The sequence below is a fragment of the Hemitrygon akajei genome, chromosome 15, assembly GCF_048418815.1.
Source record: "Hemitrygon akajei chromosome 15, sHemAka1.3, whole genome shotgun sequence".
In the NCBI taxonomy this organism is placed as follows: Eukaryota; Metazoa; Chordata; class Chondrichthyes; order Myliobatiformes; family Dasyatidae; genus Hemitrygon; species Hemitrygon akajei.
This window is the reverse complement of record NC_133138.1, coordinates 6,018,078-6,043,074: the sequence shown is the minus strand read 5'-3', so window position 1 is coordinate 6,043,074 and position 24,997 is coordinate 6,018,078. Positions and strand designations below refer to the sequence as shown.

General features: G+C 47.3%; 1 protein-coding gene across 2 annotated transcripts in view; it reads left to right on the top strand.

The window, feature by feature from the left end:
* The window catches only part of ndst1b (N-deacetylase/N-sulfotransferase (heparan glucosaminyl) 1b), a 236,769-nt gene extending 215,480 nt beyond the window's left edge, over positions 1–21,289 (top strand). For both annotated transcript variants that reach the window (XM_073067099.1, XM_073067098.1), the window contains exons 11-15: positions 2,648–2,822; positions 4,950–5,120; positions 13,190–13,299; positions 17,904–18,006; positions 18,513–21,289. In XM_073067099.1, the coding sequence (XP_072923200.1) occupies positions 2,648–2,822; positions 4,950–5,120; positions 13,190–13,299; positions 17,904–18,006; positions 18,513–18,632 (679 nt within the window). In that variant the 3' untranslated portion in view covers positions 18,633–21,289. The remainder of the gene's footprint in view (positions 1–2,647; positions 2,823–4,949; positions 5,121–13,189; positions 13,300–17,903; positions 18,007–18,512) is intronic.
* The last annotated feature ends 3,708 nt before the right edge of the window (positions 21,290–24,997 follow it).

The following is a 24,997-nucleotide window of genomic DNA, read 5'->3' as shown; positions in this document are numbered from 1 at the left end:
CTCTTGGGCCCAGGCCGGAAGATGCCATGCCACACCATCCTGCATCTGGACTTCAGTCCACAGCACAAAAATGCCAGGTCATAAGGTGGTTCAAAAACTCAGCTCTGAAAGGGGTGTTACAGACTACTGATTGCCGTGATCATTTACCAGAAACAGTGAGAGTAATAAAGTAGTTAGTAGTTTTATTTGCTGTCAGACAAGGTCCGACAAATAAACTGATAGGCAAATAAAATTAATATAGAGAAAATGAGTTGTAAAGGGTCCTTGAATCTGAGTCTGTAGGTTGTGGAATCAGATCAGAGTTGAGGTGAGTGAAGTTATCCCCACTGGTTTAGGAGCCTGATGGTTGAGGTGTGATAACCTGGTAATGTGGGACCTAAAGCTCCTGTACCTCCTGCTGATGGCAGCAGTGACAAGAGAGAATGAACTGTGTGCTGGGGATTCTTGATGACGCAAAACAGTGGGGTAGAAGCTGTCCTTGGGCCTGGTGGGACGTGCTTTCACTGATAACAGTGGGGTAGAAGCTGTCCTTGGGCCTGGTGGGACGTGCTTTCACTGATAACAGTGGGGTAGAAGCTGTCCTTGGGCCTGGTGGAACATGCTTTCACTGATAACAGTGGGGTAGAAGCTGTCCTTGGGCCTGGTGGAACATGCTCTCACTGATAACAGTGGGGTAGAAGCTGTCCTTGGGCCTGGTGGAACATGCTTTCACTGATAACAGTGGGGTAGAAGCTGTCCTTGGGCCTGGTGGGACGTACTCTCACTGATAACAGTGGGGTAGAAGCTGTCCTTGGGCCTGGTGGGACGTGCTCTCACTGATAACAGTGGGGTAGAAGCTGTCCTTGGGCCTGGTGGGACGTGCTTTCACTGATAACAGTGGGGTAGAAGCTGTCCTTGGGCCTGGTGGGACGTGCTTTCACTGATAACAGTGGGGTTGAAGCTGTCGTTGGGCCTGGTGGGACGTGCTTTCACTGATAACAGTGGGGTAGAAGCTGTCCTTGGGCCTGGTGGGACGTGCTTTCACTGATAACAGTGGGGTAGAAACTGTCCTTGGGCCTGGTGGGACGTGCTCTCACTGATAACAGTGGGGTAGAAGCTGTCCTTGGGCCTGGTGGGACGTGCTTTCACTGATAACAGTGGGGTAGAAGCTGTCCTTGGGCCTGGTGGGACGTGCTTTCACTGATAACAGTGGGGTAGAAGCTGTCCTTGGGCCTGGTGGGACGTGCTTTCACTGATAACAGTGGGGTAGAAGCTGTCCTTGGGCCTGGTGGAACATGCTCTCACTGATAACAGTGGGGTAGAAGCTGTCCTTGGGCCTGGTGGGACGTGCTGTCACTGATAACAGTGGGGTAGAAGCTGTCCTTGGGCCTGGTGGGACGTGCTTTCACTGATAACAGTGGGGTAGAAGCTGTCCTTGGGCCTGGTGGGACGTACTCTCACTGATAACAGTGGGGTAGAAGCTGTCCTTGGGCCTGGTGGGACGTGCTGTCACTGATAACAGTGGGGTAGAAGCTGTCCTTGTGCCTGGTGGGACGTGCTTTCACTGATAACAGTGGGGTAGAAGCTGTCCTTGGGCCTGGTGGGACGTGCTTTCACTGATAACAGTGGGGTAGAAGCTGTCCTTGGGCCTGGTGGGACGTGCTTTCACTGATAACAGTGGGGTAGAAGCTGGTCTTGGGCCTGGTGGGACTTGCTTTCACTGATAACAGTGGGGTAGAAGCTGTCCTTGGGCCTGGTGGGACGTGCTTTCACTGATAACAGTGGGGTAGAAGCTGTCCTTGGGCCTGGTGGGACGTGCTTTCACTGATAACAGTGGGGTAGAAGCTGACCTTGGGCCTGGTGGGACGTGCTTTCACTGATAACAGTGGGGTAGAAGCTGTCCTTGGGCCTGGTGGGACGTGCTTTCACTGATAACAGTGGGGTAGAAGCCGTCCTTGGGCCTGGTGGGACGTGCTTTCACTGATAACAGTGGGGTAGAAGCTGTCCTTGGGCCTGGTGGGACGTGCTTTCACTGATAACAGTGGGGTAGAAGCTGACCTTGGGCCTGGTGGGACGTGCTTTCACTGATAACAGTGGGGTAGAAGCTGACCTTGGGCCTGGTGGGACGTGCTCTCATTGATAACAGTGGGGTAGAAGCTGTCCTTGGGCCTGGTGGGACGTGCTTTCACTGATAACAGTGGGGTAGAAGCTGTCCTTGGGCCTGGTGGGACGTGCTTTCACTGATAACAGTGGGGTAGAAGCTGTCCTTGGGCCTGGTGGGACGTGCTCTCACTGATAACAGTGGGGTAGAAGCTGACCTTGGGCCTGGTGGGACGTGCTTTCACTGTTAACAGTGGGGTAGAAGCTGTCCTTGGGCCTGGTGGGACGTGCTTTCACTGTTAACAGTGGGGTAGAAGCTTTGGTTCTGCCGGCTGCTTTACTGAGACGTGGAGGGGAGGTTGGTTTCTGTGATGTACTGAACTGTGTCCACAACACTCTGTTGGGCTAAAGGACCTCTGTCGATATTGTTTTGTTCTGTGGCTCTGCTGTTACCTTCCTGAAGCGACGCAGCATGAGGAAGAAGACCCAACAGAGAGATGTAACTGTGCAGTGATCCCATTACTCCCACTCCCACCATGTCTGACCTCTACCTTCCACCTTGTGGCAGGTACATGGAATATTTCCCAATCCCCTCCAACACCAGCTCGGACTTTTTCTTCGAGAAGAGCGCAAACTACTTTGACTCGGAGGTCACTCCAAGGCGGGCGGCAGCTCTGCTGCCCAGAGCTAAAGTCATCAGCATCTTGATCAGCCCTGCAGACCGAGCCTACTCCTGGTACCAGGTATGTCTGTCTCCATTCTACTCCTGTGCCTCCAATCCCGTGTCCCTCCTCCTGTATTTCCCACCCCGCATCTCCAGTCCCACATCTCCAGTCCAGTCTCCCCTCCCGCGTCTCCCCTCCTGTGTTCCCCCTCCTGCTGCTCTCAAAACCCAGAAGGACTGGAGGGTGGGGTGTGCCCTAACGTTACCGTGTGGCAGTGTTGGTCGTTCAGCTGTGCAGTGAAGGGTTTAGAGGAGAAATGGAATTGGGTTATTATTGCCACACGTGAATATCAATGTGACATTTCACAATGTTATTATCTTCAAATGAATGAATGAAAAATTAAATAAAAATGAAGTGAGCACATACTGAGATACAATGAAAAGTTATCTTGCATCCTGTTCATACAGATCAGATCATTACACCACGCATTGAGGTAGAACAAGAGAAAACTGTAACAGAATGCAGAATAAAGTGTCACAGTTACAGAGAAAGTGCAGTGCAGTCAAACAATAGGTTGCAAGATCATAAAACATGGAGCATTACAGCACTGCACAGGCCCTTCAGCCCACCTTTAACCATCTCCATGATCAATCTAACCTTTCCATAACACATAACCCTCCATTTTTCTTTCATCCATAACCCAAAACCCTCCATTTTCCCCGAAAGGTTCCTAATGTATCTGCCTCTACCACCACACCTGGCAGTGTGTTCCACGCACTCACCACCGTCCACGCGATAAAAAACAGCCTCTGATATCACCCCCATACCATCCTCCGATCACCTTAAAGCAATGCTCCCCACCTCGTACTAGTCATTTCCACCTGGGAAAAGTCTGGCTGTCCACTCTATCTATGCCTCTTATCATCTTGTACACCTCCTCTCATCCTCCTTCACTCCAAGGAGAAAAGCCCTCGCTCGCTCAACCAGTCCTCATAAGACGTGCTCTCTAATCCAGGCAGCATTCACTAGTTTGGATGGGGTACGTTGGTTAGCAGCGCCCCAATGGGCCGAAGAGCTGGTTCTGTCCTGTATGACGAGGTGAGAACCATTCAGCCTCGTAAGTTTAACTGTGAAGGGAACGGAGGGATGCGGGTGATACCCAGGATGAGGACGGTTAGTAAAATGGAGCACAACATCGTGGGCTGAATGGCCTGTCCTGTACTGTACCGTTCCATGTGATTTATTGTTGAGAAGCCTCACTGTCGCTGGAAGTTGGGGCTCAGGGAACGTACTGGGTGGAGGCAATACTAAAGATGAAGATGAGTTTTATTTTTTCACGGGTACATTGAAACACACAGTGAGATGCGTTGTTTGTTTCAATGACCAGCACAGTCCGAGGATGTGCTGGGGGCAGCCTGCAAGTGTCACCACTTGTACGCCAACATAGCAGGCCCACAACCTACTAGCCCAACCCGTACATCTTTGGAGTGTGGGAGGAAACAGGAGGACCTGGAGGAAACCCGAACGGTCACTGGGAGAACGTACAAACTCCTTATAGGCAACGGTGAGAACCGAACCCCAAAGACTATGCTACTGTACCACACAAAATGCGTCCCTCCCACTATCCAAGATCACCCTCTGCTCCAATGCCTCTTGCAAGTCACTAGTGGTGTAAAGAGTTATGCTAACCATGACTCTACTGTACCACCTTGGTGTCGGTCAAGGGTTCCCCTTAATGTCCATGGTGCATTAGACCCTGAGACGTCGGAATAGAATGAGGCCGTTCTGCTCCGCCATTCCATCCTGGTTGATTTAATATCCCTCTCAATCCCCTTCTCCTGCAAAGCCCTTTATGGCAATGAATTCCACAGATTCACCACCCTCCGGCTAAAAGAAATTCCTCCTCATCTCTGTTGTAAATAGACGTCCCTCTAGTCTGAGGCTGTCCTTGTATTGAAGCTGTGTCTTCTGGTCCTAGACTCCCCCACCCCACACCCCCCCCCCATTGAAAACATCCTCTCCACATCCACTCTATCGAGGCCTTTCTCTACTTGATAGGTTTCAATGAAATTCCATCCCCCCTTCTTCTAAGCTCCACCACGTGCAGGTTTATCAGCTTTGGAAGAACTCTAGCATGCCTCTCTCAGGTGGGTCAGGTGCCCCTCACTGTACGTAGTGTGTAACTGGTATCTGTCTTCCTGCCAGCACCAGCGAGCCCACGATGACCCGGTGGCCCTGAGGTACAGTTTCCACGAGGTAATCACTGCTGGAGCAGACGCAATGCCCAAGCTGAGAGCTCTCCAGAACCGATGCCTGATCCCGGGGCGATATGCAACCCACATCGAGCGCTGGCTTCAGTATTACCATACCAACCAGGCAAGTCCAGAATCAGGCTTCTTATCGTTGACACACACAGTGGCCGCTTTATCAGTGACACCCGCACACCTGCTTATTAATCTAATCAGCCAATCATGTGGCAGCAATTCGATGTATAAAAGCATGCGGACATGGTCAAGAGGTTCAGTTATTGTTCAAACCAAACATCAGAATGAGGAAGAAATGTGATCTTTGACCATGGAATGATTGTTGGTGCCAGACGGGGTGGTTTGAGTATCTCAGAAACTGCTGATCTACTGGGATGCTCATGACCAACAGTTTACAGAGAATGGGGTGAAAAACACCCAGGGAGTGGCAGTTCTGTGGGGGAAAGCACCTTGTTAACGAGAGAGGTCAGAGGAGAATGGCCAGACTGGTTCAAGCTGACAGGAAGGTGACAATAACTCAAACAATCTCGCGTTACAACAGTGGTGTGCAGAAGAGCATCTCTGAATGCACAACACATCAAACCTTCAAGTGGAGGGGCTACAGCAGTAACTGTGGAGAATTCCCATCCACTGCCATCAAACTCATAGTTCCCTTATCCTGCACTGCTCACCTCTACCTCCTACTCAATATCTACAAACTGGGTATTGGGGACTGTCTGGGTAGGCCTATTGTCTCTGCCTGCTCCTGCCCTACTGAACTTGTGTCCTCATACCTTGACTCCATTCTATCCCCTTAGTTCAGCCCCTTCCCACCGTCCCTGGTCTCCATATTAATTTTCATTTCTCGAGACCTGACTGCCTCATTTTCACATGGATGTTCAGTCTCTCAACACTTCAAACTCACGTTAGGAAGACCTCAAAACTCTCCACTTCTTTCTTAACATAAGGTTCCACTAATTCCCCTGCACCGCCACCCGACTCTGTCTACCAGAACTGGTCTTCATACTCATCAATTTTTGCATCAACTCTTCCAACCTTCTCCAAACTTAGAGTAGCCATGGGCACCTGCATGGGCCCTAATTATGGCTGCCTCTTTGTTGGTTACACAGAATAGTTCATGTTGCAAGCCTTCCCCAGTGGTGCTCCCCTGCTTTCTGTCTGCTACGTTGACAGCTGCATTGGTGCTGCTTCGTGCACCCATGCTGAGCTCATCGATTTCATCAACTTCGCCTCTAAATTCTGCACTGCCCTTAAATTCATTTGGTCCATTTCTGACACCTCCCTCCCTTTTCTCAAACATCTGTCTCCATCTCTGGATGGAGACAAACTGTCAACTGAGATCTTTTATAAACCTGCTGATTCCCACGGTGGCTCCTCTTCCCACCTTAAACAAACAAGAAAATCTGCAGGTGCTGGAAATCCAGAGGAACACACACACACAATGCTGGAGGGACTCAGCAGGTCAGGCAGCATCTATGGGAAAGAGTACAGTCGACGTTTCAGGCCGAAACCCTTCGGCAGGACTGGAGAAAAAAAAACTAAGGAGTGGATTTAAAAGGTGGGGGAGAGAAACACAAGGTGAGAGGTGAAACCTGAAGGGGGAGGGATGAAGTAAGAGCTGGGAAGTTGATTGGTGAAAGAGACAGTAGGCCATGGAAGAAAGAAAAGGAGGGAGGAGCACCAGAGGGAGGCAATGAACGAGCAAAGAGATAAGGTGAGAAAGGGAAAAGGGGATGGGAAATGGTGAAGGGGGCATGGCAGGGCAGGGCAATACCGGAAGTATGAGAAATCAATGTTCGTGCCATCAGGTTGGAGGCTACCCAAGCAGAATATAAGGTGTTGTTCCTCCAACCTAGTAGTCGCCAACCCGTCGATCGCGATCGACTGGTCGATCTTTGAGATGTTCCCAGTAGATCCCGAAAATAAATACACAAATACTGTTGAGAGATTGTTTCCGGGTTGCGGGGTTTTAGTTCCGTTCTTTCTGCCCAGTGCGCATGCGTGAGGCTCCCCCGCCACACACTACACAGTGTACTTCAGTGGTCTCTAACCACCGGGCCGCAAGGAAATGATATGAGTCATCTGCACCCTTCCTCATTCCCTGTCGAATTTAAACACACACGAGGTCGTCAGTCGCCTAAACGCAGTGATACCCTCGCGCGGCCGGCGGGAAGTGCCGTTGCTACCGGCCTGGAGCGCGGACAGATGGACACCGTCTCTGAACCTGTTCACCACACCGAATGTTCGTGGGGAACCCGGTGCTAAAATATTCACAGACGACCTAATTCGGCCTCAGGATTTCGTAAGCAGCAGAGCAGCTACCACACTGCGATCTACTGAAACAAACTTTTGTTGGCCAATAGATCCTACGGGGGGAGGGGGGGGGTGCAGGTGCACATCCTATCGCACTCCTCGCTCGGTTGGTCGCTCTCTCCAGACCGCGACCGCCACGGGGACCTCTGGCCCTGACCTTGTCCTCTCACCCCACCCACAACCAGCTGCACCTGGCCAAGGCAGCTGGCGGGAGGCTGGAGTTCAGGCCCGAAGGCTGTCTAATGAGGCAATGAAGCCCTCAAAACTGCTTCTGTACCTTGAGTCCAAGCACCCTGCATTTAAAGACAAACCTGTTGAGTTTTTTCAGCGGAAAAAACATGAGCAAGCGGGACAGAAGCTAAGTGCTGAGAGCCGCGTAAACTAAATTGCGGAATAGACTGGATATAAAGAACCTGCTTTGAGTATCGCTGTATTCCAGTCGTGTTTACCGCCACCCCCCCCCCCTCCCCCCGTCGGCCGGTCCTCAAGAATATTGTCAATATTAAACTGGTCCGTGGTGCAAAAAAGGGTGGTGACCCCTGATGTACATACATTATTTCTACTTCCGGGTTGTGGTGTTTTACTTCCGGTCTTTTCTGCCCGGTGTGCATGCGTGTAAATAATCGATCTGGGGTTGATCTTGCCTTTCACTAAGGCTGAGGTAGGGGATCTTGGGCTTAAAAAGGTTGGTGACCACTACTCCAGCCTAAGTGTGGTTTCATCACGACAGTGGAAAAGGCCATGGATGGACATATGGGAATGGGAAGGGTAAGGCCACTGGGAGATCCCGCTTTTCCTGGCGGATGGAGCACAGGTGCTCAGGGAAGTGGTCTTCCAGTCTATGTTAGGTCTCAGCCTGGCCTGCTGAGTTCCTCCAGCATTTTGTTCGTGTTGCTCTTTCCACCCTATCTCATGTAAAAACGATTTTCCTTTTTCTCTGTTCTGTTGGCTCCATTGCATCTGTTCCCAAACTGCAGATATATTCACGTTTGTCGCAGTTTGAGATGTGTCTATTTTAACACAAGGAGTGTTGTGAACAAAGCGGATGAGCTTAAAGTGTGGATCAGTACTTGGAGCTATGATGTGGTGGCCATTACAGAAACTTGGATGGCTCAGGAGCAGGAATGGTTACTTAAAGTGTCGGGTTTTAGATGTTACGTATCCCGTAACTGGATCACTTACCAGCAAAGATAGAGAGGTCCGCTGAAGTCTGATGGTACCATTTTTAAACGTTTTTATTTATAAAGGGGCACAAAAGTAAGGTTAATACAAACATTCAGATAACATACGTCGTCAATACTCAATCTAAAGCGCAGGTATAGTAATAATCAATCAGAAATAAGCTCTATCGTTGTCTAGGGGATAATATATTGTCCATTTGGAAATATAACAGTCATTCAAAAGTCGGCAGGCTTCAGCCTTTTGGGAACCGCTGAGTTTCCCGTGTTGGAGAGAGAGAGAGAGAGAGATTGGTGAGAAAAGGAACACTTGCCTGGGTCCTTACGAAGCAAAGCCGTGGAATCAGGGGAGCAGGCTTCCCTGTTGTTAGTTAAAAGCGTTTTTCCGTGATTCCAGCCACAGACTCCGGATTCGGAATCTAACGCACGTGGCTTCCCGCTACGACGGGATCGCTATCGTGTCTCCTTGGTGCGTCTAAAGGGGTCGTCCCCCCCAGACCCTCCTTATACTTCCTCACGGGATCGCAGGTGTCAATCTCTCTCTCAACCAGCCCACTTTGCCCGAGGGCTTTACACGTGGTCTTCATGAGACAATAGTCAAGGTCGCCTTATTCTGCATCTCGGTGGAACGCGGTATTCAGCACGTCTCTCCCTCTCCCATTTCCTGTGTCTATTCAGCACGTCTCTCTCTTCTCTTGGGTCATTGACCCCCCCCTTCACTAGGGCTCTTGCGATTCTCACAAAGGAGGGGGCTGGTATCACAACATAGATGTTTCAGAAAGGACAGGGAGGGAGGCAAAAGAGGTGGGAGCGTGGCACAGTTGATCAGAGATAGTATCACAGCTGCAGAGAAGGTGGACATCATGGAGGGATTGTCTACGGAGTCTCTGTGGGTGGAGGTTAGGAACAGGAAGGGGTCAATAACTTTACTGGATGTTTTTTATAGGCTGTCCAAAAGTAATAGGGATATTGAGGAGCAGATAGGGAAACAGATCCTGGAAAGGTGTAATAATAACAGAGTTGTCATGATGGGAGATTTTAATTTCCCAATTATTGATTGACATCTCCCTAGAGCAAGGGGTTTAGATGGGGTGGAGTTTGTTAGGTGTGTTCAGGAAGGTTTCTGACACAATATGTAGATAAACCTACAAGAGGAGAGACTGTACTTGATTTGGTATTGTGAAATGAACCTGGTCAGGTGTCAGACCTCTCAGTGGGAGAGCATTTTGGAGATAGTGATCATAATTCTATCTCCTTTACAATAGCACTGGAGAGAGATGGGAACAGACAAGTTAGAAAAGCGTTTAATTGGAGTAAGGGGAATTATGAGGCTATCAGGCAGGAAATTGGAAGCTTAAATTGGGAACAGATGTTCTCAGGGAAAAGTACGGAAGAAATGTGGCAGATGTTCAGGGGATGTTTGTATGGAGTTCTGCATAGGTACATCCCAATGAGACAGGGAAGTTATGGTAGGGTATAGGAACCGTGGTGTACAAAAGCTGTAATAAATCTAGACAAGAAGAAAAGAAAAGCTTAATAAGGTTCAGAGAGCTAGGTAATGGTAGAGATCTAGGAGATTATGAGGCTAACAGGAAGGAGCTTAAGAAGGAAATTAGGAGAGCCAGAAGGGGCCATGAGAAGGCCTTGGCAAGCAGGATTAAGGAAAACCCCAAGGCATTCTACAAGTATGTGAAGAGCAAGAGGATAAGATGTGAAAGAATAGGACCTATCAAGTGTGACAGTGGGAAAGTGTGTATGGAACCGGAGAATTAGCAGAGGTACTTAATGAATACTTTACTTCAGTATTCACTATGGAAAAGGATCTTGGTGATTGTAGTGATGACTTGCAGCAGACTGAAAAGCTTGCGCAAGTAGATATTAAGAAAGAGGATGTGCTGGAGCTTTTGGAAAGCATCAAGTTGGATAAGTCGCCGGGACCAGATGAGATGTACCTCAGGCTACTGTGGGAGGCCAGGGAGGAGATTGCTGAGCCTCTGGGAATGATCTTTGCATCATCAATGATGATGCAAAGGAGAGGTTCCGGAGGATTGGAGGGTTGTGGATATTGTTCCTTTATTCAAGAAAGGGAGTAGAGATAGCCCAGGAAATTATAGTCCAGTGAGTCTTACTTCACTGGTTGGTAAGTTGATGGAGAAGATCCTGAGAGGCAGGATTTATGAACATTTGGAGAGGTATAATTTGATTAGGAATAGTCAAAGGTAGGTTGTGCCTTACAAGCCTGACTGAATTTTTTGAGGATGTGACTAAACACGTTGATGAAGGTAGAGCAGTAGATGTAGTGTATATGGATTTCAGCAAGGCATTTGATAAGGTACCCTATACAAGGCTTATTGAGAAAGTAAGGAGGCATGGGATCCAAGGGGACTTTGTTTTGTGGATCCAGAACTGGCTTGCCCACAGAAGGCAAAGAGTGGTTGTAGACGGGTCATATTTTGCATGGAGGTCAGTGACCAGTGGTGGCCCTCAGGGATCTGTTCTGGGACCGCTACTCTTCGTGATTTTTATAAATGACCTGGATGAGGAAGTGGAGGGATGGGTTAGTAAGTTTGCTGATGACACAAAGGTTGGAGGTGTCGTGGATAATGTGGAGGGTTGTCAGAGGTTACAGCGGGACATTGATAGGATGTAAAACTGGGCTGAGAAGTGGCAGATGGTGTTCAACCTAGATAAGTGTGAAGTGGTTCATCTTGGTAGGTCAAATATAATGGCAGAATATAGTATTAATGGTAAGACTCTTGGCAGTGTGGAGGATCAGAGGGATCTCGGGGTTCGAGTCCATAGGATGCTCAAAGCAGCTGCGCAGGTTGACTCTGTGGTTAAGAAGGCATACGGTGCATTGGCCTTCATTAATCGTGGAATTGAATTTAGGAACCGAGAGGTAATGTTGCAGCTATATAGGACCCTGGTCAGACCCCACTCGGAGTACTGTGCTCAGTTCTGGTCGCCTTACTACAGGAAGGATGTGAAAACCATAGAAAGGGTGCAGAGGAGATTTACAAGGATGTTGCCTGGAATGGGGAGCATGTCTTATGAGAATAAGTTGAGTGAACTTGGCCTTTTCTCCTTGGAGCAACAGAAGGTGAGAGGTGTATAAGATGATGAGAGGCATTGATTGTGTGGATAGTCAGAGGCTTTTTCCCAGGGCTGAAATGGTTACCACAAGAGGACACAGGTTTAAGATGCTGGGAAGTAGGTACAGAGGAGATGTCAGGGGTAAGCTTTTTACGCAGAGAGTGGTGAGTGCGTGGAATGGGCTGCCGGCAATGGTGGTGGAGGCAGATATGATAGGGTTTTTTAAGAGATTTTTGGATAGGTACATGGAGCTTAGAAAAATAGAGAGCGATAGGTGTAAGCCTAGTAATTTCTAAGGTAGGGACATGTTTGGCACAGCTTTGTGGGCTGAAGGGCCTGTATTGTGCTGTAGGTTTTCTATGTTTCTATGTATCTTCCTCTACCACACACCCACCATGCTGTGTAAAAACCTACTTCTGACTTCCCCTATACTTTTCTCCAGTCACCTTTAGAAACTCTTAGATAGGCACATGAATGGTCAAGAAAGGAGACTATGTAGGAGGGAAGGGTTAGATTGATCTCGCAGTAGTTTAAAAGGTCAGCACAATATGAGCCGAAGGGCCTGTACTGTGCTGTCATGTTCTAAATTCTAACTGAACACGGCCAATTGCTGCACTGTCCAAGATAGCGGTTAGTGAGAACTTTGTTGTCACATGCACGTACTTTGCAACATAAAACATGTTGTTTCTGTCAATGACCAGCACAGTGCTGGGACAGCCTGGTAGTGTCACCAAGCTTCCAGTACCAACATAGTAAGCCCACGATTCACTGACCCTAACCCGCACGTCTTTGGAATGTGGGGGAAATGTGGTCATGGGGAGAACATTCAATCTCATAAGACCGTAAGAAATAGGAGCAAGAGTAGGCCATCCAGCCCATCGAGCCTGCCCCGCCTTTCAATAAGATCATGGCTGATCTGTCCGTAAACTCAGCTCCATCTACCTGCCTTTTCCCTATAACCCTTAATTCCCTTACTATGTATCTTAAATATATTTAGTGAAGAAGCCTCAACTGCTTCCCTGGGCAGAGAATTTCACAGATTCACCATTCTCTGGGAAAAACAGTTTCTCCTCATCTCCATCCTAAATCTTCTCCTCTGAATTTGAGGCGATGTCCTCTAGTTCTAGTCTCACCTACCAATGGAAACAACTTTCCTACTTCTATCTTATCTATCCCTTTCAAAATTTTGCATGTTTCTATAAGATCCCTCTCATTCTTCTCAATTCCAAAGAGTATAGTCCCAGGCAACTCAATCCCTCCTCATAAGTTAACCCCTTCATCTCTGGAATCAACTTGGTGAACCTCTTCTGCACTGCCTCCAAAGCCAGTATATCCTTCCTCAGGTAAGGAGACCAAAACTGCACACTGTACTCCAGGTGTGACCTCACCAGTACCCTGTATAGTTGCAGTGTGACCTCCCTGCTCTTGAATTCAATCCCTCTAGCAATGAAGGCCAACATTCTCCTTATAGACAGCGGTGGGATCGAACCCTGATCATTGGTGCTGTAAAGCGTTTACGCTACCCACTACGATACCATGCCAACCTCACCGTGGCTGGCCCAGTTACATCTTCCTGTCTCTTCCCATCTCTGCTTAGATCCTCGTTCTCGATGGACATCTCCTCCGGACGGAACCCTCAGCAACAATGGAAAAGGTGCAGAAGTTCCTCGGACTCCGGAGCATTCTCAATTACCACAAGCTGTTGGTGTGAGTAACATTTCCATACTTTCAGTTCCTACAGGAGGAAGAGATTCAAATTCACATGATGGGCCTGCTAGATTCTGGTTTATCAAGGCTCATGAAAAATGAGGGGCGACCTAATTGAAACCTATTGAATATTGAAAGGCCTTGATAGAGTGAATGTGGAGAGGATGTTTCTGATAGTGGGGAGTCTAGGACCAGAGGATACATCCTCAGAATAGAAGAACGTCCTTTTAGAACAGAGATTCTGGGATTTTCAGAAGGCCTTTGACAAGGTGCCACACATGAGGCTGCTTAACAAACTGCAAGCCCATGGTATTACAGGAAAGATTCCAGCGTGGATAAAGCAGTGGCTGATTGGCAGGAGGTAAAGAGTGGGAACAAAGGGAGCCTTTTCTCGTTGGCTGCTAGTGACTAGTGGTGTTCCACAGGGGTCTGTGTTGGGACCACTTCTGTTTATGTTATACGTCAATGATTTGGATGATGGAATTGATGACTTAGTTACAAAGTTTGCAGATGATATGAAGTTAGCTGCAGGGGCAGATAGTTCTGAGGATGTAGCAAGGCTACGGACTTCAACAAATTGGGAGAATAGGCAAAGAAATGTCAGATGGAATACTGTGTCGGGAAGTATATGGTCATGCACCTTGGTAGAAGAAATTAAAGGGTTGGCTTTTTCTAAATGGAGAGAAAATTCTTGTGCAGGATTCCCTAAAGGTTAGTTGTAAGGTTGAGTCTGTAGTGAGGAAAACAAATGTAATGTTAGCATTCATTACAAGACTAGAATATAAAAGCAAGGATGTAATGCCGAGACTACAAAGCACTGGTGAGGCCTCATTTAGAGTATTGTGAGCTGGTTTGGGTCCCATATCTTTGAAAGGATATGCTGAAAGTGGAGAGGATTCAAAGGAGATTCGCAAAAATGATTCCAGAATTGAATGGCTTGTCATATGAAGAGTGTTTGTTGGCTCTGGGACTGTACTTACTGCAATTCAGAAGAATGAGGGGTGGCCTCTTTGAAACCTATTGAATAGTGAAAAGCCTTGATAGAATGGATGTGGAGAGGATGTTTCCTGTGAGGAATTTCTTTAGCCAGAGAGTGAGGAATCTGTGGATTTCTTTGCCACAAGCAGTGTGGAGGCCAAGTCTTTAGGTTTATTGAAGGAGAGGCTGATAGATTGGTCAGGGCATGAAGGGAAATGGGGAGAAGCCTTAAGTATTCATAGATACAGATTCACTAGTCTCTAGTTAAAGATATTCCACCTCTACTCTGTTCTAAAAGGACGTCCCTCTATTCTGAGGATGTGTCCTCTGGTGTAGACTCACCCACTATCCGAAACATCCTCTCGACATCCACTCTATCGAGGCCTCCAATATTCAATAGGTTATAATTAGCTCACCCCTCGTTCTTCACGAGTCCTGATAAACCAGAATCAGGTTTAATATCACTAGCATATTTTGCAAAATTTATTATTTTGTGGCAGTAGTACTTTGCAAAACATAATAATAAAAAAACAATAAATTACAATAAGAATTATCTATAAATGTCTTAAAATGATTTTGCTCACCAAGGTACTATGACTGTAGTAGTCCTACACGGGAATGTTTAACGATTCCCAGCGTAGCTGCGTGCAAAGTCACCACTTACTGGTGCAATCTTCGAGGCAATGTCGACTCTTTACTCTCCTCCACATGCGTTAACTGTTAACTCCCCACCCTCTGCCTGGCCTACTAAGTTCCTCCATCATTTAGTGTGGGTTCTCTGGATTTCCAGCATCTGCAGAATCTAAAGAGCAAACACGAGGAAATCTGCAGATGCTGGAAATTCAAATAACACACACAAAATGCTGGTGGACAAAGGGTCTCGGCCCGAAATGTCGACAGTGCTTCTCCTGATAGATGCTGCCTGGCCTGCTGTGTTCCACCAGCATTTTGTGTGTGTTGTCTGCAGAATCTCCTTTGTTTATCACAGAATTAGATTTATTACCTCTGACATGAAATTTGTTGTCTTATGGCATCAGTACAATCTAAAGACATAAAATTACTAAAAGAAATATTCTATATCTAAAAAGTATAGTGAGGTAGTGTATGTGGGGTGATGGACCATTCAGAGTCTCATGGTAGAGGGGAAGAAGCTGCTTCTAAAGCTTGTGAGAGGCAAGTCATGCCCCAGGAGCCTGGCTCAATTCTTCATGGAAGTGACAAAACATATCGATGAAGGTAGAGCAATGGATGTGATGTGTAAGAACATTGAATAAGGTTCCCCATGTTGGCTCATTCAGAATGTCAGGAGGCATGGGATCCAGGGAAAGCTGGCCACGTGGATTCAGAACTGGCTTACCCACAGAAGGCAGAGGGTGGTTGTAGATGTAGGGTGTGCTGCCTGGAGGTCAGTGACCAGTGATTTTTATCAATGACTTGGACGAAGGAGGGTGGGTTAGTAAGTTTGCAGATGACATGAAGGTTGTTGTACATGGGACATTGACAGGATATATTGCTGGGCTGAGATGTGGCAGATAGAGTTCAATCTGGAAAAGTGTGAAGTGATAAAGACGAGTTTCTGCAGATGCTGGAAATTCAGAGCAACACACACAAAATGCTGGAGGAACTCAGCAGGACAGGTACCATCAATGAAAATGAACGAATTAACAATGGAAATAACCAGGGAGTTGTGCAATATTCCAAATGTGGTCTTTCCAGGGTTTTTCGTACTGAGACCCTTCTTCGGGTTTGAAAAGGAAGGGGGAAGACACCAGAATAGAAAGGTGGTGGGAGGGATAGGAGGACAGCCAGAAGGTGGTAGGTGAAGCCAGGTGGGTAGGAAAGGTAAAGGGCTGGAGAGGAAGGAATCTGATAGGAGGAGAGAGTGGACCGTAGGAGAAAGGAAAAGATGAGGGGACCCAGGTGGCAGTGAAAAGAGGTCAAAGTCAGAGTGGAGAATAGAGGAAGGGGGGGTGTGGATAAATTTGTTTACCATAAGGAGAAAATGATATTCATGCCATCAGGTACCCAGGCAGAGTATGTACAAGACGTCGCTGCTCCACCCTGAGGGTGGCATCATCGTGGCACAAGAGGAGGCCATGGACTGTCAGGTCAGAACAGGAAACGGAATTGGAATTAAAATGTTTGGCCACCGGGAACTCCCACTTGTGACGGATATGAAGAGATTCACTTTGGCGGGTTGAATTTGAATGCAGAATAGAAAGCTGGTGGCAGAATTCTTAGCAGTCTTAAGTTGATAAGGTGATTTATAAGGAATATGGTGGTTGACCTTTGTTATTTAGGATTGAGTTCAAGAGCCATGAGGTAATGTTGCAGCACTATAGAACCCTGGAAAGACCACACTTGGAATATTGCACAACTCCCTGGTCCATTCGAAACTCCCAGCTGATCTCCCTCCTGGCATTTATCTTTGCAAGTGAAACAAGTACTACACCTGCTCCTACACCTCCTCCTTCACTACCACTCAGGGCCCCAAACAGTCCTTCTAGGTGAGGCAACACTTCACATGTGAGACTGTTGGGGCCGTCTACTGTGTTTGGCCTCCTGTTTATCGGTGAGACCCAATGTAGGTTGGGAGACCGTTTTGCCGAGCACCTACGCTCCATCTGCTAGAAGAAATGGGATCTCTTAGTGGCCACCCATTTTAATTCAATTCCCATTCCGATATGTCTATCCATGGCCTCCTCTGTCACAATGAGGCCACACTCAGACTGGAGGAACAACACCTTATATTCTGTCTGGATAGCCTCCAGTCTGATGACATGAACATCAATGTCTCAAATTTCCAGTAATTCCCCCCCCCCCCTTTTCCCTCTCTCACCTTATGTCCTTGTCCACCCATCACCTCCCTCTAGTGCTCCTTCCCCCCTTTTCTTTCTTCCATGGCCTTCTGTCCTCTCCTATTAGACTCCCCCTTCTCCACCCCTGTATCTCTTTCACCAGTCAACTTCCCAGCTCTTTACATCACCCCTCCCCCCCAGTTTCACCTATCACCTTGTGTTTCCCTCTCCCCTCCCACCACCTTTTAAATTTACTCATCTTTTTTTCTCTAGTGCAGCCGAAGTGTCTCAGCCCGAAATGTCAATGGTACTCTTTCCCATAGATGCTGCCCGGCCTGCTGAGTTCCTCCAGTGTTTTGTGTCTGTTACTTGGAATATTGTGTTTAGTTCTGGCCACCTCATTATAGGAAGGATGTGGAAGATTTGGAGAGGGTGCAGAGGATGCAGCCTGGAACAGAGAGCATGTCATGTAGATAGATTGAGTGAGCTGGGGCTTTTCTCTTTGGAGTGAAGGAGGATGAGAGATGACTTGATGGAAGTGTACAAGATGACAAGAGGCAGAAATTGAATGGACAGCCAGAGACTTTTTCCCAGGCCAGAAATGGCTAGATCAAGGAGGCATAATTTGAAGGTGGTTTGGGGGTATGTGGAGGTAGGGTTTTTACATGGACGATGGTGGGTGCTCTGCCAGGGGTGGTGGTAGAGGCATTCAAGAGACTCTTTGATAAGCACATGGATGAAAGGAAAATGAAGGGCTATGTGGGAGGGAGGGTGAGATTCTGTGTTCGGTGACCAGGTACTGATACAACTTTCATTTCTGGATTTCAGATTTGACCCCAAGAAAGGTTTCTGGTGTCAGCTTCTGGAGAGCAATAAAACCAAGTGCCTGGGGAAAAGCAAAGGTCGCAAGTACCCGGAGATGGACCCCGACGTACGTATTCAGCCTCCCAAACATCTGATGAACACCGTAGTGTGAGCAGGGCAACAGGCTGCTTCTGACTGGTGGTGGGCATTCCCGTGGGGTTGGCTGGCCAGGGCTGGGGGGGCATTATGACGTTGTGAGCTCTCCCAAGATTTTCACTGGCCTTTGGTCTGTCGTGGAGCCATAATGCTCCGGTTCCCTTCCACTGCCCAGAGATGTACGGGTTAGGGTCAGTGAGCTGTGGGCATGCTGTGTTGGTGTCGTGAGCATGGTGTCACTTGCCCCCAGCACAATCTGTGTTGGTCATAGGCAGATGAATGTGAGCAAAATGGAAGGATATGGACATTGTATAGGTGGAAGAGATTAGTCTGGTTGGCCATTTGATTACTAATTGGTTTGGGACAACACTGTAAGCTGAAGGCCCTGTTCCTGTGTTGTACCGTTCTATGTTTCATGTTCCATCTCTTGTGGTCTAATGTTTCTGTGCCTTTACAGTGCTCCTTTTCTCTCTACAGTCCAGGGCCTTCTTGAGAGAGCACTACAGGGATTCCAACATCGAACTGTCCAAGCTGCTGTACAAACTGGGACAGACACTCCCCACGTGGTTAAGAGAAGAGCTACAGAACAGCAGGTAGCTGTCCCGACGGCGCAGGGTGTGTTTCAGACCCCTCCCGGAGGAGTTCAAGCTGAGATCCCACTCCCATCCATCATCATACACCGAGGGCCAGATTCACCTCTTCTGAACGAGCTCCAGGCACACGCATGGAAATGTTGCTGTTGGCTTGTGACCCCGTGAGGACCATGGTGCTTACTGTTCAAGCGCTGACTGGATGCTTGAGAAGATCGTTGTACATTTCCATCTGGGTGATTCTGCAGAACCAGGTGGCACTGATGTCTACAAAGACTTTCCAGTACAAAGCCCTTGTTCCTTTACCCATTCCTCTCTCGGGAGAGAGATGTTAGCAGTGACTTTGGAGATCACAAGAGATTAAAGATTAGCTTCATTTGTCACACTTATATCGAAACATCAGAACATACAGTGAAATGCGTCTTTTGTATCAACGACCAACTTAGTCCAAGCGTCGCTCTGGGAATAGTCTGCAAATGGGAGGAAACCAGAGCACTCGGAGGAAATCCACGCGGTCACGGGAAGAATGTACAAACTCTTTACAGACAGTGGTGGGAATTGAACCCTGTAACAGTGTTACCCTACCATGCCGTCCCCACAGTTGTTCAATGCCAGGGAGAGTCTTTGGCTCTTCAGCACAATCTGTGGTATGGTTTCAGTTGAGGGAGGTCCCTACAAAACTCTTGTTTCCCCTCTCTCCCTCCCTCCCACCACACAAGCAGTCTTTTGGACTCAGAAAGAAGTGGTCTAATCTGATTGCTGCCCCCCTGTGTTGAAGAGTTCGGCATGCACCCTTCAGCAAGGGTTTATGGTGGAAGACAGCCATGTACTGAGCCAAGCTGGGAGCCACGAAAACCACCAGGCAAAGCCCCCTCCATCACAGGACGTCTGTAGGTGTACAGCAGGACCAGGCTTGTGTTAAGGAACGAGACAAGACAACCACTGTTTCCTCAGTCCCACTCCTAACATTCTCAACATATCCGCCACCAGATTAGATGTGTATTCACGTCTGAAGAAATTATGTGACTTTTGTACGCATGGACTGTTTTAGAGAAAGCCATTGCAAATAATTTGAGATTGGTGTCCATGTCCCAGCCCTCCTAGTCTTCTTCTGAAGCCCATCACCTATGCTGCTGCACAGTCCACTGACACTGGTTCACCAGAGTCCTCTGTCCTGGCCGATAGAAGGTTGATTGGCCCTGTGGCTTCTGCTTTCACCCCACAATGTCGTTCATCCTCTAGGCAAAGACCCTTCCTCTACCAGGGATGGGGTCTTTGGAACTTTTGTAGCTCAGGGTTGTTACAGGATGGGATTGCTAGCCCCAGGCCCAGTCCTCCTCCCCTTGCAGTCGTCCACGGTGAAGTGTCCTGATGTTCAGTGTCTACGAGTTTGCAACATGATGCAATGATACTGAGTGGAAAAGGTTCACATTCTCACGTGTACATGGAAACATACAGTGAAGTATGTTTGCGTTAACACACGATATGCTGGGGGCAGCCCGCAAGTTCCCTCCGGTGTTCAGAGGACAGAATTAACTTCTCCAGGGACAGAGTCCCTTGACAGGCACTGGGTTTGAAGTACTTATTTTACATTGAAAAAGAACTTTGACTTATTCCTCACAACTGTTTGAGTAATTGTGCAGCTGATAAAGATTGGCAAACACCCGCAAGAACGTTGGGCGAGATGTTCCACGTGGGTGGGTAATAAAAATTTTCCAGTGATTTTACACAACGGCAGGGTGTTGGAGGTCATCTACAAGTTGCTTGAAGTGAAATGGGACCACACAGACCCCAGTAACAAATGATATTTGGGAACGTTCTTTTGTGTGTTTTTGTGTGCTTTTTATTGGTCACATGTACATCGAAACATACAAAGAAGTGGTTCGTTTGCATCAATGACCAACACAGTCTGAGGACCTGCTGGGGACAGCACACAAGTGTCATCACCAACGTAGCATGCCCACCACCTACTAATCCTAACCATGCTTCTTTGGAAGGTGGGAGGAGACAGGAACACCGGGAAGAAGCCAACATGGCCACAGGAGGATGTCCCGTACAGACAGTGGTGGAGTTGAACCCAGAATTGAGCAAAGGGAGAACATGTGAACTCCTTACAGACAGCGGCATGAACTGGACCTGGACCTCCTGCTCGCTGGCACTGTAAAACATCAGGCTACTGTGCCAAACGTTACTCTTCTGTCTTGAGACAGAAGAACCTTCAGGGTCATTGGTTGTACGTGGATGGCAGGTGTCGAAGCTGCCTTTACTCCAGAACAGTCTGGTAGCGAACGTCATCAACGTATGTTTATCATCAAAGTATGTATACCATATACAACTGTAAGATTCATCTGCTTGCAGGCAGCCACTTTGAAGATCAGGATTTGATGGTCTTGGCCCTAGTGATACCCACATCCTCGTGATGAACTGACTGAAGAGGGTGGCACCTCTTGCGAGGATGAAGCAGGAATGTGCAATGAAGACTTTGTCCTCGGAGTGAATGAGGCTGCAAGATGAAGGGCAGTGCTACCTCCTACCGAACACACTGGCTTGCACCTCGAGCTGAACTCCAAAAGTGGATCCTCCCTCTAAGGATTTGAAAACAGCTGCTTCCTGGCGATAAATCTTCCATCCCACACACCACCCCCACCACCCTTCCCAGCAAACGTAACTGTGTTTGAGAAGGTGATATGTCTTAAGAACAATCTTTCGTCTGTGGCCGGATCTGTGCTTGAAAAATAATGAACATTGAAAACTACATGGAAAATAATGTTTACATCTGTACAACCTTTTAGAACGCTGTTGTCTTGGTAATTTATTAGTTTAACGTGTTTAAATCTGTACTTTAAATCTCCTATAATGTACTTACCTGCCATAAGTTCAGTGTTTTTATCACTGGAAAAAGAAACAGAAACTGGAGTGTAGATGTCTCCCTTCTATCTACACTTGATTTACAATCTCGTGTGATGTGTGCAGTAGAACATAGAACAGTACAGGCCTTTAGGCCCACAATGTTGTGTCGACCCTTTAACCTACTCTAAGATCAATCTAACCCTTCCCTCCCACATACCCTCCATTTTTTTATCATCCATGTGCTTATGTAAGAGTCTTGTAAATATCCCGAACGAATGCCCTCTGCCTACACAATGTCCATATCCTTCCATTTCCTCACATCCATTTGTGAAACAAGAAGTTTCTTAAATGTCCCTAAAGTACCTGCCTCTACCACAGCTCTGGCAGGGTCAAACAGCCTGTGTGAAAAAACTTGCCTCTGACACCCCCCTATACTTCCCTCCAATCATGTTAAGATTATGCTCCCTCGTATTAGCAGTTTCCACCCCGGGAAAAAGTCTCTGGCTGTCCACTCCAGTTATGCCTCTTATCATTTTGTACACCTCCTTCACTCCAAAGAGAAAACCCCCAGCTCACTCAACATGCTCTTTAATCCAGGCAACACAGCCATTTCTCACCCCAGTCAATGTCCCAATGCAACCTACAACAACCCCCTATACTGTCCACAACACCACCAACCTTCATGATATTTGCAAACTTACTAACCCACCCTTCCCATCCCACACACATCCTATCTTATTTAATATTTCTGTGGTTTTGTCAGGTGCTTCAGCACTGAACTGTCTTTGTGACTGTGGCCTGCAGCCATTGACACTCACCTCAGCACTGAACTGTCTGTGTGACTGTGGCCTGCAGCCATTGACACTCACCTCAGCACTGAACTGTCTGTGACTGTGGCCTACAGCCATTGACACTCACCTCTGCACTGAACTGTCTGTGTGACTGTGGCCTGCAGCCATTGACACTCACCTCAGCACTGAACTGTCTGTGACTGTGGCCTGCAGCCTCTGACACTCAGCTCAGCACTGAACTGTCTGTGTGACTGTGGTCTGCAGCCATTGACACTCACCTCAGCACTGAACTGTCTGTGTGACTGTGGCCTGCAGCCATCGACACTCACCTCAGCACTGAACTGTCTGTGTGACTGTGATCTGCAGCCATTGACACTCACCTCAGCACTGAACTGTCCGTGTGACTGTGGCCTGCAGCCATTGACACTCACCTCAGCACTGAACTGTCCGTGACTGTGGCCTGCAGCCATTGACACTCACCTCAGCACTGAACTGTCTCTGTGACTGTGGCCTGCAGCCATTGACACTCACCTCAGCACTGAACTGTCCGTGACTGTGGCCTGCAGCCATTGACACTCACCTCAGCACTGAACTGTCTGTGTGACTGTGACCTGCAGCCATTGACACTCACCTCAGCACTGAACTGTCTGTGACTGTGGCCTGCAGCCATTGACACTCACCTCAGCACTGAACTGTCTCTGTGACTGTGGCCTCACTTTCGGAGATTCTGCGGTTCACGTTCTGTGTGTTATTTCTTTTCTTTTTTATTACTTGCATGATTTGTTCTTTTTTCACACATTGGGTGTTTGACGGTCTTTGTTGTGGGGGTTTTAGCGGGTTCTACTGTGTTTCTTTGTTTTGTGGCTGCCTGCAAGAAGATGAATCTCTGGGTTGTATATGGTATACATACTTTGGTAATAAATGTACTTTGAACTTTCTATTTCCTCATCCAAGTCATTTATAAAAATCACTCCCGGTCACTGATCTACAGACAGAGTACCCTCCATCTACAACCACCCTCTGCCTTCTGTGGGTAAGCCAATTCTGAATCTGCACAGCCAGCTTTCCCTGGATCCCTTGCCTCCTGACTTCCTGGATTTTTAATTTTTGAGGTTCAGCATGGGTTATAGGCGCTTCCAGCCCCTTGAATCAACCCACTCATCAACCACCCAATTGTAACCTAATCATGAGACAGGTTACAATGTCCAATTAACTACCAACCTCAAATGGTACGTCTTTGGACTACGGGAGGAAACTGGAGCACCCAGAGAGGACCCACACAGTCACGGGGAGAACATACAAACTCCTTACAGGCAGAAGTGGGAATGAGATTACCATGGGAAACCTTATCACATGCCTTGCTAAAATCCATGTATGCCACTTCCACTGCTCTACTTTCATCAATGTGTTTTAGTGGGTTCTCTTCTATCTCCTCAAAGAATTCAAACAATTCAGTTCAATTGGGCAAGTGTTTTAAGATTGATTAAGATTTCAAGATTGTTTAATGTCATTTCCAGTATACAAATGTAAAGGTGATCAAAATAATTGTTACTCCAGATCTGATTCAGCACAAAAAAAACACAATAAGATAAAGAGCACAATAATGAAAAAAACAATAAATGTAAATACATAAGATAGCTTATACGCATTGATTGTATGTCCATAAAGTGAGGCTAGGCCCAGGAGTGTTTGTACATAAGGTGACTCTGACAGGATATGGTAAAGTAGTGGTGGTTAGCGATATGGAGGATGGGTGAGTGAGTGGAGGTGTCGATCAGCCTTACTGCTTGGGGAAGGCAGCTGTTTTTGAGTCTGGTGGTCCTGGCATCTCAGTTTACCAGTTTACACTTGCTTCCTGCAGTCTTCAAGTATGCTTGCCCTGGTCACCAGTTACAGAGGTATATTTCAAAGTTCAAAGTCAATTTATTATCAAAGTACATACATTGTTGTGCAAAAGCCTTAGGCACATATAGCTAGGATGCCTAAGACTTATGCATGGTGCTGTATATTGGTTAAAATAGGACTGTGATTGGGAAACAGGAATAAAAGTACTTAGCTTTGAATTAGCTCAGTAGTGTTAAGTGTAACTGGAAAGACACAAAGTACAGTACTGTGCAAAAGTCTTGGGCACCTGAGCCACTGCATATATGTGTGCCTAAGACTTCTGCACAGTCCTGTGTGTGTCACCATATACAACCCTGAGATTCATTTCCTTATCGGCATTCACAGTAAATGCAAGAAAAACTACACACAACAGAGAGGGGCAAACAACCAATGTGCAAAAGACAACAAACTGTACAAAATTAATTTCTGAAATAATACATAAATAAGCAATAAATATTGAGACATGAGATGAAGAGTTCTTGAAAGTGAGTCGATAGGTTGTGGAAACCTTATCTTAGAAAGGATGTGCTGAAACTGGAGAGGGTTCAAAGGAGGTTCTCAAAAATGATTCCAGGATTGAATGGCTTGTCATATGAGGAGCGTTTGATGGCTCTGGGCCTGTATTCACCAGAATTCAGAAGAATGAAGGATGAGCTTATTGAAACCTATTGAATGGTGAAGGCCTTGATAGAGTGGATGTGGAGAGGATGTTTCCTATGGTGGGGAGTCTAGGACCAGAGGACACAGCCTCAGAATAGAGAGGTGTCCTTTTAGAATAGAATGAGGAGTTATTTCTTTAGTCAGAGAGTGGTGAATTTGTGGAAATCTGCCACAGGCAACTGTGGAG